This window comes from Bacillus rossius, chromosome 7, assembly GCF_032445375.1.
Source record: "Bacillus rossius redtenbacheri isolate Brsri chromosome 7, Brsri_v3, whole genome shotgun sequence".
Lineage (NCBI taxonomy): Eukaryota > Metazoa > Arthropoda > Insecta > Phasmatodea > Bacillidae > Bacillus > Bacillus rossius.
In genome coordinates, this window is record NC_086335.1 from 10,885,358 (window position 1) to 10,901,917 (window position 16,560).

Below are 16,560 nucleotides of genomic sequence, written 5' to 3' on the forward strand. Positions count from 1 at the left end.
TTATTTAATTTAAATAAGATGATTTTCAGCACGTCGCCCAGTCGAAAACTGAAGTTACCGCTGCCACTACGTTATGCATTATAGCAACTTTGCGATATAATCTACAATTTTTTGCATGCACGTGCCACTTGTTACTTGGCTAGTGAACTCCTTTCATTATAGCCGTGGAAGGGAACTTGCATTGGATGGTCGTGGCAGAACCTCAGAGAAGCATGCGAGCTCACAACACACCATGGTATTTAAAAAAATTCTTTTCCACATCGACTGTTTTATTTATGCACTTTTGCTCAAAACATAAGCAATATTACAGTATTCACACGAAGAGTTTACAAGAAAATAACTTTGTTTTATAAGTAACATAATGGAATAGTAAATTTACGAAATATTTCCCTCAACAACACTCGATCGACTTCCAAATAAACTATGGCTTATTAGTTCAATATTTAGTTTAAAGTTACTTCAAATGTTGTTTTCTTATCTTCATACAATAGATTGTTTTCTCACGATAACAAGAAGAAAAAGTTTTCTTAATCTTTACTAATATTTTTAATGCGAAAGTGTGTATTTTTTGGTTTGACTTTTTTTCACGCAGAAACGAAGCCATGGATCGGCATAATTTTTAGTTTAGAAATAGTTTATGGGCCGGAGAGTGACATAGGCTACGTTTTAGCCCGGATAAACGCATGGTTCCTGTGGGATATATCTGGAGCGTAGTTATGTAAAAAAAGATAAAATCTCAGGCGTGCAAACAATAGACTTCGGGGACATTACGTAGCAGTTCGGTAAGGAGATGGCCGATCTCTAGCTTTGTCAAGGGTTAGCTCATTTAATAGAATAATTTTTGTTCATTCAGTATGAAAAAATATTTTTTGTTCTTTTTCTATTTTGTAAGTTTTCCATGCGGTCGCGAAACTTTCATCCCAATGAGTTAAAACTATATACACTTGATCTTTGAAACACGTGGAAGGTCACTGTCAAAATTATATTTCGAAAAAAACCACCTACATCACCCGCTACCAATTCTTAAAACATAACTTTAACACTACTTGGCAAAATTTAGTTAACTTTGTATTCAAAATAAAGGTTACTTAGAGTCTTTTATTAATTTATGTATAAATTAAGACGGGTCTGTTCTACCAACCTTTCCCAGCCTGGTTAGGTTCGACCATTACGAGAAAGGCTCGCAGTGGAAGTTGCCCTGAACCTTAGGCTCAATGGTGTCTTACCTCAAGGTTGAAAAATAGTTAGGCATAAAGGTAGGCCGACTGAACAACCAGCTCACAAAATTATAAGAAATATTTTCTTTTAGGTTAACTTGGGGGTAATATTTAAAAATAGAAACTAACTCATTTTCAGACCATCATTTATATTTGATATTAAAAACAAACTTTATGAGTATTACAGTATTACTTAGTTATTTATAAATCTTCATAAACAATAAAAAGAATATCATGAGTTACATTTGTTACTTGTTACATTTGTTACTTAAATTTAAAAAAAAAATGGGGCCCCAAAACATTAAATAAATTATTAACGTTACTTTAATTCATAAATTTATGTTAGCAAAACAAAATAAAAACAAACGATGAAAAAAATTATTAAATGAATTTACGTAGGTTGTCCACATTTATTGCCGAACACATGCTTCATGCGAAGTATGAAAACTAAGAATCACTTTCCTGAATTCATGAGTGAGTGAATCCCGTAGCCGTCAGAAAAGAGAGGAGAACATCCTCTACTCCAAACAAGGGTTACAAGTAGTTCATAGCATGGCCGGCATAGGGAAGCACTCCAGATCCATGACTCGTGGGCCGCTATAAAAACATTTCAAAGACTAATTACATGGTGAAATATTTAAAAATAAATGTCCAGCATGATTTCCAGAGAAATCTGCGAAAACTCACCCAATTGGCGGCTACCCAAACTTGAAACTACCGCATGGATGCGGTGGATAAATTAAGAGCAGAAAATTAATACAGTTTTTCACATGATGGTCGCCAAGAAGAAGGAAGTGACCATAGATGGCATAACACAGTTAGCCAAACATAGTTACAAATGCACAATTTAAAGAATATTTCCAAAAACTGAATAGCACACTGCCTTGACGAAAATATAATAATTAATTAAACTTTAAAATAATGAAATTTGTTTAGAGTTATTTTCTTTGATTCTTGATGCACTGAAATTGGATAATAATTATGTGATAATAAAATACAATACAAATGGTTAGAACAAAACAAGACAAAATTACAAATAAATTACCCCCATAACATAAATTCTTAAAAAAAAAATAAACCAGCGTTCAGTTTGCCGAAACAAAAAACAACACACAAAGAGTTAAGCAAAAACGAGTGTACGCCCAGCTGAATGCTGCAATGGCACAGTGTTTATAGATTTAGTTAATTTATACATATATATACCTATCCTCTTTTCTCAACCTCTAAAACATAAATTTGTAGTATTTGATAAAATTAAGCACACTTTCTGCTTAAATTAAGAAGGATATTACTGTCTTCAACTAGTTTATAAAAATATAAATGTCGAAACACCACACCCATACCCTTTCCCATACACTTAATGGCAGAAATTCGGTTTTCTTCTTGGCAAAAATTTGCTCAGTTGATAATAAAAATACGAAGAAAATTACTTTTCAACTTATAATTTAGTAAAATGTTTAAGGTCACACCTACGTGAGATGGAAAACCACCCCATCATGTTTCTTTATTTTCCCCTTAAAGCAAATTGTTGATACATAAAAATAAAATTAAGCAAAACTAATGTTAAAAATGACACACAATTTACAGCGAATTATAAGAGTAGTTGGTGCCATAAGGTGGCATAAGGTGTCATACTGTAAAGTTTGTGTCGAGCCTCGACGTTGCGCGACCAAACTGTAATAGTGGAACATATAAGGTTTCGTACCTCTATTTACTGTAACTTCTTTAAAGTCAGAATAGATTTTTATTTTTGTTTTCTCTTGTGGATCTATCTCTCGTCCCTCGTTGGCATCAGGTCGAGATGCTGCTGGTGTTATTACCAAACTGTTATCCCAGCTAGCATGCCACTGAAGTTGTGAGATTAGATGTTTGGGGTATTCCTGCATAAAGTTACTGTCAGGTCTATATTGTGCCACCAATTAGTATATTGGGCACAATTCTAAATTTTAAATTTGGAAAAATAATTTTGCCAGTCATTTCTGCTGCAAACACCTAGACTTTTTCCACCTCCCGTTAACTCTCATTTAATCTTTGACAGGCTAGTTCCAAAATCACTTCGCAGCGCTGGATCTAATTTTTGCCAACCATCTAAAGACCCAGAAGGCACACTCGCCTTATTCTCGCTTCGGTGCACGGCCGTCGCCTGTAATTCTCCTCCGAGCCGTGACAAGAAGTGCTATGTCCCGCAAGCTATTTGATTTGAGAAGCTAGGTTCTGAGAGCCAGCCTTATGCCAGCGATTTCAGACACGAGCATGAGTCGGTTTGCTCGAGCCCTTGGCACGTCGCAGGCTTTCCCACAGCAATGCAGTTTCCACCCCACCCCCTCTCTCCAGCCTTTCCAGGGAACCAGGCCAAGTTCACTGGCCGGTCATCAACCCTGGCCTAACCTCAAGGACAACCATCAGTCTTCGAATGTACCATCTCTGCCCTCTCGTGGCGGAGTTGCAAGTTACTTCCCCTGGGTGTTTGAACGCCCACTAAATGCCAATTTCCAAGCCACCAGAGTGCTGCACTAGTCCCCTCCATAAGCTCAATGCTTTAGTAGTCGCCTCGTGTGAGTCGATGTTTTATTGTTTCAGACACCCCTTAGTATGTCGCGCTGACATCGGCCAGTACCAACAACTTCGAGATATCGAAGTCAAAATTTCTCGACCACCTACCCAATGAAATCTTCGGATCCTTTCGGTCCTGCAAGCCGCAATATCCCCCGATTCTTTTGACTGACTTCGCCTTTTTAATTAATTAATTATTTTTTACTGCCACCCCGAAAAGACTTCGCGCCGCGAGAGCAGACTGACAACATCGTATCGTCGTTGAGCCACACAACAAGACTTCACTCCGGTCGCTGTTCAAATTTATAATCAGCTAGGCAAGGGATGTTGTCCCTACAACTCATTAGTAATTATTAATTAGTCAGTCTGTGTACCTCATAAGAAAAGTAATGCTTAATTTATAATAGTTAATAATATTTTCTAATCATTTCAAATTATGGGAACGTCCGCGACAACCGCGTGTTCGCGAGCTTCGCATCCTCGCTGACGTGAGAAGCCACCTCCCTGTACGGTGAGTTTTTGACAAACATTATTCCCCGACCATCATAGTTTTCAGTGGGCATTCTCTGCCTATTTGGCTAACTGTCTGCAAACCAGTTCTGATCATGTTCGATTCGGGCTTGTTCGCAGACAGGGTCCAAGGGCCGGATGTGGACATAACTCAACCACCCTCGAGTCCTCCCTCCAGCAAACAGGACGACTAAGGTGCCCTGATGCCATGTTAACAGCTAAACTTTGGCCAGCGAATGTCAAACCTCCAGTTCTCCAGTTTGTGTTTATGTCTTCAGAATAACCATTAAATCACGAAGTTGAAAAGTTCGGATTAGCAGAAATTTTTCTTTCGGGAATTTAATCGCTCTAAGCGATAACTCTGGTATTGTAAAACTTAACCTGTTTATTGTTTCTGATTCTATTTTAATTATGTCAAATGAAACTTAAAGGTAATTTTCTCATTAGGGCCAGCTTATACATTAAATTATGTATTTTCAATATATTTTATTATTATTATTTAAAATTTAAATTTAATTTGTCAAGTAATTTATTAAATTCTATAATTTTTATGTGAAAGTAATTTATAAGTTAATAAGCATAGAGGTAATTATATCTACTACTTGAGCCATTATTTTGCCTTTTGAAACTAAAAGACACACCAGTCTCCCAAAGTCATTTTAAAGGAGTGATTAAAGTTACACAGGTCATCAAGAGAGATAATGTGTAGCAATATGTCCAATTAATATTCAGTAAGAAACAGTTGATAACCAAATACTTAATTTGTTCAACGACAGGCAATGTCTGTATAATTCTAGAGCGAATATTGAAATTATCAATTCACTAAGGGATTTCAATTAGACCTTAAGACACAGGAGAACAAACAATTTAAATGAGAATTTAATTTCATTGTGTTGTAAAACTGAATTGTTGTAACTCTGAAATATGATAGGGCAAGAGGGTACACAATAAAATTGCCGGAACTAGCTCTGTGGGGTCGGGAGCAATCTTCTTGGATCTGTCGGACCTCCAGGTGGTACTCAGCTACACTCGAAATTATATGGGTTTCCTGAAAATGCAACTATGGTGATGACGATAGCATCAGGAACTGGATCGAAGATTGGCGTCCCTCTAGGTCCTGAAAAGTTTATTGTCAAATTGGATCTCACTAAACGTCATAAATGTTCGTAGTGAAGAGCTGCAAACGTCGTCTTGAAGCACAATATGGCCGAAAGCGACTGACGCGGAAGTGTTTCGCCAATACGTCGTAACTCCCTATCTTCTGACGTACAAAGTCAGAAAATGCTAGCTCGATACTTCTGAAGATGGACCTCTATCTAATTCAATCGCGGATGACGCACATCTTCTGCTACTCGAGCGAGCAACCAGCGCGAGCAACGTCTTCCCTCAGCCGTCCCGAAGGCTTCTCTCCCAGAAATATTTGTTGATTTGGTTGCTCACAGCAACCAAGAGCTGTAAGATTTTACCAGTCATTCCTCAATGGCAAGGCAGTTGGGAAGTGAAAAGAATAATAAAATAATTTAAATGTGGGTGTAAAGCTATGTCAAAATGAATAGCACTCCAAGGAATAATAAGAAAACCTTAAAACTAAATAGATATCATAATATGTACTGTTATGTGACTATAAAATAGTTGTCATCCTAAAATAAAATAAAAAAATATTATATGAATTATTATTAAGCACAAAATGATGAAAATTAGTTTGAAACAATAATAAAGATAATAAAACAAAAGCTGTAAACAGTCTGGCTGATTACAGTAGGCCTATCTAATTGCTTAATATCGAACCCCCACTTCCTGTCCACCTGAGGTTACATAAACCACCCCGACCCCCTTAACCAACCCTTGAAACAGGTTATTGTCATTTCTTTATGAAATTTTGCACACTTGGTTTTAAAATTAAGAGAAATAATACTATCTATATCCAGTTTTAAAATTGTATTCCCATACCCTGTCTAAAAGCGATTTCGAAAAACCACCCATAATTCCTGTCGTTACCCCTAAAGCATATTACGGTACTTCTTGATGAAATTTTGCAAACACAGTGTTCAACTAAAAAAAAAATAATCTTCCTTAATTTAGTTTAAATTAATACCAAAAATGTATCTATATACGTTTTCAAAACAACCACCCGTGTCTACCTTTCCCACCGCTTAAAGTATAGAACTTGTAAAACTTGATAACCTCTTGCATACTTGACGTTCAAAAGAGAAGGAATTTAATGTCTACATTTGTATTTTATAAACTAACTTAATTAAATACAAATAGGTCCTATAAACTACCCCATTTTCCTTTCCTATCCATTTAAGGGGAGTATTTTGAACCTTGATAAAAAAAGTTTACACTTGATTTTAAAATAAATATGAAAATATATTTAAACCCATTCCTTTTCCTAGCTACATGAAGTTTAGAAATAATTACCCCTTTTCCACTTTACTACCCCTTGAAGCATATTCTTGGGATCTCCTTGGTGAAATTTTGAACAGTTCCCGTAAAAACAAGAGGGAATTTATAGTTAAAAGCTCATTTCAGAAAAGGAAGTTCACTGAAAACATGAGCTACAAAAAATAATTCCCTATTTGCTTTTATTACCCCTTGAAACTGTATTTTAGCCTTCCTAGATGAATATGAGAACACTAAATGTTAAAATTATGAAGAACACTACGTTCATTCTACAACTGATTAAAACCACTTTTTTTTATTGAATACATGAGATTTGAAACATTTCTTTCCTACCACTTCTCCTCCCTGCCTTATCAAATCGCTCTTATCTACCTCTGAATACATTATTTGGGCCACTCTTGATGAATTTTGCAAACATGAAGCTCCAATTATTTACTGTATTAATCTGATAAGAAAAATTCTTCTGTTTCCTGTGTTGAGTGCGGCCAACGCCGGTAAATACATTTCCCAACATTAAGGTTTTATCATTTGTATTCTTTTATTTAATATTACCTATATATAAGTAACATTAAAACACTACCCCCTGATTTCGTACATTATTATATACAAATCGGATTCTTATGAATTTTAACGAGACCTAACGGTAAAAATAAATGTTTTCAAACTTTTTATTAAAATATTACAACCATTATTTAAAATTTTAACTGAATTTTATGATTATATTTGCAATTATTTTAATTGAAATATTCCTTTTTCTGAGATATAAGTACGTTTGCAAAATTTAACGAAGATAGTATGGAAAGATTGTAGCTTCTTTAAATGCTACTAAACTCGTTTATGACACCAAACGAACATAGAAATTTCAATTAAAATCATATTTATAATATTGAGATCATAAATTTAATTATTAACTGACGCGAAAAAAAGTTTTCATTTGTGCTGAAAAATTTTAATTAATTTAAAACATTAGTACATTTAAGAATGTTCATGCAAATTTTTTTATGTGTATTACAATGTGCTAACCTAAATTTCTAAAGATATGCAAATACAACATTTTAATTCACTCGGTTACGTGAAAAAAGCCTAAGCCATCGTTGATTTCGTGTTCAAAGAAATCACTAAAACACCTGTGTCTCTTCAGGTTGAAAACCGAAGTCGTTTTAGGAATAGTTGTCGAACTGCTACCCTCGTTTCATTAGTGTGCACAGCGATCACGACTGCCGAAGATCTATAAATACGCGACAGAAAGACAAATAAACTATTTAAGTAACGTTTATCAAAGAAATTTGTATTTCACATTTATTAAAATCTTATATTATTAGGAAGGATGTCATATATCAATTATTTGTACATTCAAAGCAGAATTTGATAAATGGATATATTAGGTGTTATAAAATAATTGTTAAAATTTGAGGGATGCAAGTGTTACTAAATATAATTTATTTTTCTAATTGAAAGTAGTTATAACATATTTAATTTTTGCCTATTACGTTCGTTTTATATATGGTAGGAACATACGTTTATGCAATGTATATACAATGTGTACAACAAGTAATTCTTTAAATAATCAAATATCCTGCATGCTGCATACGTTTCTCTAGTCACCTAAAACATGTATAAACATATACATGTTGCAACTGTAACGGGATGTGTAAATGTCTTAAAGGTGCTGGTCGAGGAAGATATTCCAAGGATCGGTCGTCGGAGAACCAGGTCCTAAGAGACTTCGAGTCAGACGAATGGAGGAATTCTGGTAAATAAATTTCTATAACAGGTTATATTTAGGGTTATTCCCTAGAATAAGCGCCCTTAGAAACTAAATTTAATATCTATATATTGTGCATTTAAGTAGTTTTGCATGATGTGACAAAATGTAAAGGCAGCATTGCAATGTCATAAGTAGTTTTTTACCTTTTATATATCTTATCTTAGTTATTTCCTTAAGTGGTTTAAAAAACATTTTGGTTATACACATATAAAGATATTAACACGAATCGCAATTGTTTTAAGAATGTAGGCATGGATATTTTCTGAAATTTGTTTACTATCAGTTCTTTAAATGTATTTTACATTCCAATTTTTATGTACAAAAACTTCCAAAACAGTAATCGTCTGATATCTGTTTTAAATTTAGTGAAATTAAAACATAAGATAAAATATGATATGATAATATTATCCTTCTTATAGGTAAGATATACTTGGAATTTGGCAAAGACGCATATATAGATGTATCACAAAGTATGAGATTAATCTAAAAACCATTTTCGAACTTTAATTCTTTCTTTGAAAAGCGCATACTCAAGGAGATTACCACATTTACTTTTGAGCTTTGTTTGAACTTAAATGTATTTTCGCTTCCTATTTTTAAAGTGTTTCCTTGTTTTAACTTTTACATGCATTAATTTATAAACTACATAACCACCAACATACTGAAAAGATTATAATTTAACCTAAATAAAATACTTATAATAAATTATTGAGTGAACATTCATATTTACACAACTATCTTACGTTAAGAAATATTTACATCCCAGGATACTAGTTAGCTACCCTCATGTTAACGAAAGTCTAGAAACGTGATGGCTTAAACCTTTCTCTTAGTAAAACTAATTATTTTTAGTGCTAAGTCAGTTCTCCAAAACTGTGGAATCTAGGAATTTTGGGTTAACAGGGCTAAAGAAAATTAATATTTCAAATTAATATTTTTTTGTAATTAAAGTATAAACAAAAAAATTAAAATACTTTTTTAGTGCCACAGAATTTTTTTAATGAAATATAGTATTCGAATAATGTTTAAGCTTTATGGTGGCTAACACTTTATGATCATCGTTATAATAAAACTAACATTTAATTTGCAGAATTTATTCCAAACCATTTAAAAGCCTTTATAATATTGTTATCGTTAAAAAATCAGGACATTTTATAACTGTTTTTGCTATTAATTTATATGTATAAATTACTTCAATAGCGCAATTTCAGAATGTTGAATCTTACCATCGAAAAAAAAATATTAATTCCCAAACAAATTTACAGAATAAACAGACAAAATAAATTTTCATATGCATTAAATAATAATAACATATTAAAACCTTTTAAATTTATATTTTTATAATTAGTTATGAGTAGGCTTTTAAAATTTACATATTATAGATTTACCGTCTGTTATAAAACTTTTGTTTCAGACTACATTAAAAAATCATGCTTACATTAAACACGTACCTAAATTATTATTACAATTTATAGGCCCTCAAATAAAACAAAAATTTATTTATAATGGCTAGAGATATTATTTGAATTATTAATATATTTCACCTTATTACAATCCTCTCCCATTATTTAAAGATACCTATTTGATATAATGACCTCATTAAAAAAATAGTAAAAACAGATATCAAATTTTTATACAACATTTTAGTTGACTTTAAGTTAGCTTAGTATTACGTAAACAAAATCTTCAAATATTTGACCCCTCAACTCTTTTCCCATAAGGATACTAACAAGTAGTGTACAAATAGGGCTCCGGCGCAAGGCTTTAAGACTTTGAGCTGAAGAGCCGACCCACATCTTTGATTGTGACGTCATGGAAACAATCTTCAATTCAAAAAGACTCAAAAATAACTCAAAATTAATAAAATTTTCTAAAAAAAAAATCCCTTATTGGAAGGGAAAAATCCCGTTTTAGGGAAAAAATTTACTGTTTAATTTCTCTAAAATTAAAAAATTTGGAATTCGAAAAATCTTAAAAAGCTTTTGCCGTCGAAAGAGAATAAATTGCATAGTAAGGCTTAAGAATCCATATTTACAGCCTCTTTAAGCCCCTGACGCTCAACTAAGTGTAGGTACATTGACCTTGACCATAAAATTCTAACTATTCAATTTTTGACAAAATAATTCCGAAAAAATTCTCAAAAATAAAAACAAATTACTTTCTACAAATGTTTAGTTACTTAATAGATTTCAGTTCCTGGTTTGATGTACAGTGAGAGTAAATATGTAATTTATTAATATAAACTAAAGAAATTTTTAATAAAAATAAATAAGTTATCAAAACCTCTTACGTCATATCTGCCATATTAAATTTTTAACTGACTGCTGTAATTATTGTTACGCCCGCCATTATGAAAACTGTATTTATTTTGCTACAAAAACAGAAAAAAAATATAAAATAAAAAAATGTATATTTAATTATTAACATTTTAATATAATAATATTTAAAAAAAACCTTGCACCTGTTCTTACGGTCGCCATCATGGATTCTAGAAATTTTGCACATTTCGTTACGCCCAACAGCTTGACGTGTATGATATAATCGACGCGCGTTTCGTTACAGACACCATATTAGATTATAGAATGTTACAAATTTCGTTACGACAGCCATCTTGATCAACCGATGTTATTATGCTACAATATCAGAAAAAAAATTAAAATTTATAAAAAACTCATAAAAATTTAATAAAAATACACAGCTATCTTTGACTATGAAGTTACAGACGCCATATTGAAAATCTGTAACTTTTATCTGAATATTTTGTGAATATTTCTAATTAATATAATAATAATTCAATTTTAATAAAATATTAATAAAAACGCACTTACATGACGAGTTCGATATCGGCGAAGTCAAACATAAAAAGTTGACGTCAGTTCCGTTCTCCACGAAAGCCGCCGGCAGACTGACCTCCCACCACTAATGCCAGGGTTGTATATGTCTTGAGCTTAAATGACGTCATGTAAGCCATCTTGTTTACATCTGCTGGAGGCCATTATCTTGTTTTCACCTATATAGTATGTTACCATCATATTAGTTTAATGTTTACCTGCTGGAGTGTAGTAACATTTATTAACAGACAATTATGTATTACGGGATCCGCCATCTTGACATTTGGACGACATCTTAGAAATTCGTAATTATTGACCTAGAAATTCTGAAAAAATTCCAAATTTTATAAAAAAATGACTTAATAAAATTATGATAAATTCGAACTATATCCGTCCTCAGTTCTATCTTTGGTCAACGCAAAAAATAATAATTTAATTTAAAATACTACAAAAGTGACAGGTTCGAGAAATAAAACACCTCAAGTTCTTTTACAAAATAAATTTTATTACATAATTCACAACTACATCAAGAACAAAAACCAACACATCACTAGCGTTTCTCGTTACTTTTTCAGTCTTATTAGAAGGCGAAGCGGGTCCTTTGCACGCATTTACATGTTTTTTCGAGTCAGTTATGTAAAACAGTTGATTAACCAAGCATGTCTATTCAGTAGGCAGGCACTTTATAGGCGGCCAGGCACATCCATTCGGTGACAATACGATTCCATTCGTTGGATAGGCATGAATATTCAGTGATCAGGGTTGAATTTAGCGTACAGACATATTCAGGTGGTTGTATGGACACGTCCAGTAGGTTAGGGACTTCCAGATTGAGGTCAGGCTAACACGATCAGTTAGTGGCCAAGCACATCCAGTAGTTATTGGCTAGACACCTCCAGTCTGTGGCATGGCACGTATATTCAGTGGCCATAAAAGCACATCCAGTAGGTGTCAAGACGAATTCAGCTGTAAGTTAAGGCTTTCTATTTATTAGCCAGGCACGTAATTGACGTCCAGGTGCTTTCAGTTTGAGACCGACATGATCAGTTATCAGCTTGGCATGTTCAGTCAGCAACAAGGCACATTCAGTCCACGACTTGGCATGTATTCGGCGGTCAGGCACGTCCAGTAGGTGTCAATATGCACCCAGTTGGTAGCCAGGAATGTCTATTCAGCGTTTAGGAACGTACATCAATTAGGTGGCAAGTCATAACTAGTTTGTTGTCAGGCACATCCAGTATGTGGTCAAACACATCCTGTCGGTATATAAAATATATTTCTCGTCAATACTCCGTGAACGTTTTAAATAGTTCAAGTGGAAAACAATGCACATAGACCAAGCATCTCCGAACTAAGAAATAATATACAGCTATATGTGACCATCAGTTTTAAAAAGTCATGTTCTATGTCACGTCAATATATATAACTTCTCCGAACCAAGAGGCCAAATAAGTCTTGAGTACAGATTTATTGATTCTTATTTGTCGTCCAAAAGGAAGCACGTATGTATGAAAATCTGACTTGGTGAGATACTATCACGTCACTGGAAAACGATTTCTAAATATGCGATAGGTTTCAAAGCACAATTTGCTCCAAGAGATACAATTACTACATCAGCTCCAACTGTCTTTGGTGCAAATGCTCCATGTACTCCAAATGTTTCATCATTTATTGGCTCTATCAGTCATTGGTACCAACAGTCATTGGCTCTAACAGTCTTTCGGCTCCAACAGTCATTGGGTCCAATATTCATTGGATTCAACAGTCATTGGCTCCAATATTCATGTCTCCAACAGTCATGGGCTCAAACAACCATTACCTTCAACAATCATTGGCTCCAACATTCTTTAGCTCCCACAGTCATGGACACCATTATTCATTGGTTAGAATATTCATTGGTTCCAATGATCATTGGCTGCAACAGTCATTGACTCCAACAGTCTTCTGACTGCAACAGTCATTGGCTCCAACTGTAATGGTCTACAAGTCATTGGCTCCATCAGTCATTTCTTCAAACAGTGAATGTCGCCAAAAGTATTTAGCTCAAAAATTCTTAAACCTATCTGATATTTTACTATTAGACTAAGAGGATAAGAGGCTACAAGTCTACGAGGCTGCATGGCTCTTAACTGTCTGTGGCTCCATTCAGCAGCGAGAGTTTATTTATTTAATGCAAGGAACTTGTTGCAAGTAGAGTCTATTTTCGGCAACACGTTATATTATGATATTAATATTTTATGTAATGTAAAATTTAAGAAGTAAGTAAATATTGTATTATCTACTAACAAAAAAAAAAAAACCAAACTCAAACATTTTCTCTCTTTTTACAGCAGATGTGAACTGCAAAACAATTATAATAACCTTTTATTAAAATTAAGTGAAAATTTATTTCACCAATACTGTTTTAATAGAATTAATAACTTTTTTATTTTTTAATAATATTAACACCTGTTACAACTTACGAGGTTATATTTTGGAAAATTTTAAGATATGAAATAGCTTGGCTTCATGGGTATAACCGCATTCAAGGCGATTATATCACCAACGTATCGGTTGACATTGCAGTCACCATCATCATGATATTATGATATTAATAATTTATGCAATGTAAAATTAAAGAACTAAGTACATATTGTAATATCTACTAACCAAACAAAAACCAAACTCAAACATTTTCTGTCTTTTTACATGATCATGATGGCGACTGCAATGTCAACCGAAACGACGGTAATGTATTTGCCTTGGACGCGGCTACAACTCAGTAGCCAAGCAATTCAGACAATGACCGCGAAAGATATGATTATTTAAAATTTCATTTTATACAATTATATTTTAATTGATCAGAAGATATTAATTTTTAACGTTAAAACACTATTTTCAAAATTTCACTCTTTGAAAAGTAGATTTTAAGCATTTTGTGAGAAAGAGTTGGTAGATGTTGCAGGTCTGTAAATAATACCACATAACTTACATCCCGCTTGATTGGATTCACAGATAGGACTTTCATAATGAAAACAATCAACTTTATTTTTACCCCTTTTACAGTCGAATATAGAAAAATGGTAAAGGTTAAAACTAATATTAAATCATAATTTTGTACCTTATCCTTGCTTTGATCTTAATTTTTTTGGTTATATTATTTACTACTATAGTCTAAAATCAGAAAAAAGGTGAAAGAACTTGATATAAAGTTATTTCCATTATTAATGCCAAGTTTTCTACATCAAGCTTTTTATGTTATGAAGATACAAAAGTGATATTATAAAACATAACCTTTTCCCTTTTCCTGCACTTAAAAGATGAAATCAGGAAAAAACACAAAAAAAATTGTAACTCTATGTGCGTATTGTTCGTTCTTAATGTCTAACCCTTTAATCTAGAAGATTCAAAAATATATATTTTTTTCTTTACACGCGTTGAGATATAAATCTTGCAATTAGGTAAATTAATATATTTTTTTATTATTTTTACAATTTTAGTTTCGTAAAAGTAATTAGTTTCGGAGATACAATTTTTTTAATATATGCAAATATACACCGTTATCACCACATTAAAAGATGAATTAAAAAAAAAAAAAATAGACAATATATTACTTAAGATGCAAGTTTTTTTTTAGTATCTTGCTTCAGATCTTATAGAATTAGAAGTGTTTTTTTTGTTTTAATAACATATGTAAACCTTTTACCAACATTAAAGTTTGAAGAAAGCATACTGGTATAACATTGGCGGGTATTTTTCGTATATTTATTGCTAGTTGTCAATTTTTTTAAATTGTGCTTGATTAAATTTTAACTTAAAATAACTAACCTTTAAACTTTTTAGTCCCTTTTTTTCCCTTTATAGCTATAATTTCGCAAAATGGTAAAATTATTGTAGTTGATAGTTTTTGTATGTTTATATTTGGTAAACAAAAATTCCCTAATTATTTAATTTAAAGTTATTATTACTATTAATCATAAAAATAAACTAATCACTTTTATAATTAGGGGTTGAACATTGCAAAATATAAAAAAAATGTGGTTTTCGCATGTTTATTTATATTATCAAAAATTATTTGATAATATAAATAAAATTATGATAAATAATTAAATATCTTAAGACATACATACTCCTTTCCACACATTTGATGTTGAATTAAGCTTAATTTAAAAATATATGTTGGTAGATTTTGTATGATGATATTTGGTACTCCAAATTATTTATTACGCTTAAATAAATTTGGATATATATATTTATAGTCCAAAATTAATACATACTCTCTTTACCCGTCTGGGGGGTCTTTTCGCAAAATGTAAAAATTGTTCTTAGTAATAATTGTTGTACGTTTATAATTGATAAACTAAATAACTATTTACCCTTCATTTTATTTAGAGATATAATTTTTATTTCTTTTAAAAATATACATAAATCATTTTCACCATTTAGGGTTGGATTTCAAAATAAAAATTCGGGTTGGTAGTTTTCGTGTGTTAAATATTGGTAAACAATATAATATACAATAGTAATATAGCATTGGGCTTCTAGTAGGTACTAGATCCGGGTCAAAGTACGATGTGCCAAATTACCTCTGACGTCACGGCCTCCTCTGACATTACAGCGGCCAATTGAATGACATTTACTTTGACCTTTGACCTTGACTTTTCTCAGACAGCCATTTTCGATTTGTCATTTAGTTTTTGGAGACACTTTGTTTTAGAACATTTAGCCATTTAAGTTTCTAGAATATCCCACCATTTGTAAATAAGAACTTTCCCCCATCTTGGAATCAAATGTTCTGCTCCCCAATGAAATTTATAATTTTGAACAAAAATTTCAAGAAAAAAATATATAGCCTATATATAAAAGTTTTATTAAGAAGGTTTCCAAATTTTTAAAATCATTCAACATTTAGAAAGTACAAGATTTTTATCTTATTTTAATCAAAAACCTTTAAAATTATAACATTTATAAAAAAATTAAAATCAAATTAATAAAAAGGCACTGTGTTCAAATTCACTGAGGGTAATCGATAAAATAACGACGGATCCAACCTCCACAGAAGCCGAAAGCAGACTCTCCTCCTACCACTAATGCCAAGGCAGATATTATGCCAGTGGGTATGTCATCGTGGCCATCTTGTTTTTTTTTGGCTTGAGTCCGCCATCTTGGATACGATATATTGTTTTCGCCGGCGGGATGGCACTGACGCCAAGTCAGTTAAATTTTACCCGCTATAGTGCAGTAATAATGTATTACTGTAGCATCTGCCATCTTGAAAATCTTTAAATTTTAAGCTACA

The 16,560-nt window shown here is 32.5% G+C and overlaps 1 protein-coding gene across 2 annotated transcripts in view; it reads left to right on the forward strand.

The window, feature by feature from the left end:
* The window catches only part of LOC134533674 (lachesin-like), a 780,301-nt gene that overhangs the window by 737,408 nt on the left and 26,333 nt on the right, over positions 1-16,560 (forward strand). Inside the window, exon 10 of one of the 2 annotated variants that reach the window (XM_063371220.1) lies at positions 8,350-8,436. The exons of the other annotated variant lie outside the window; for it this stretch is intronic. Coding sequence (XP_063227290.1) covers positions 8,350-8,436 — 87 coding nt within the window. The remainder of the gene's footprint in view (positions 1-8,349; positions 8,437-16,560) is intronic. 2 annotated transcript variants of the gene reach the window in all.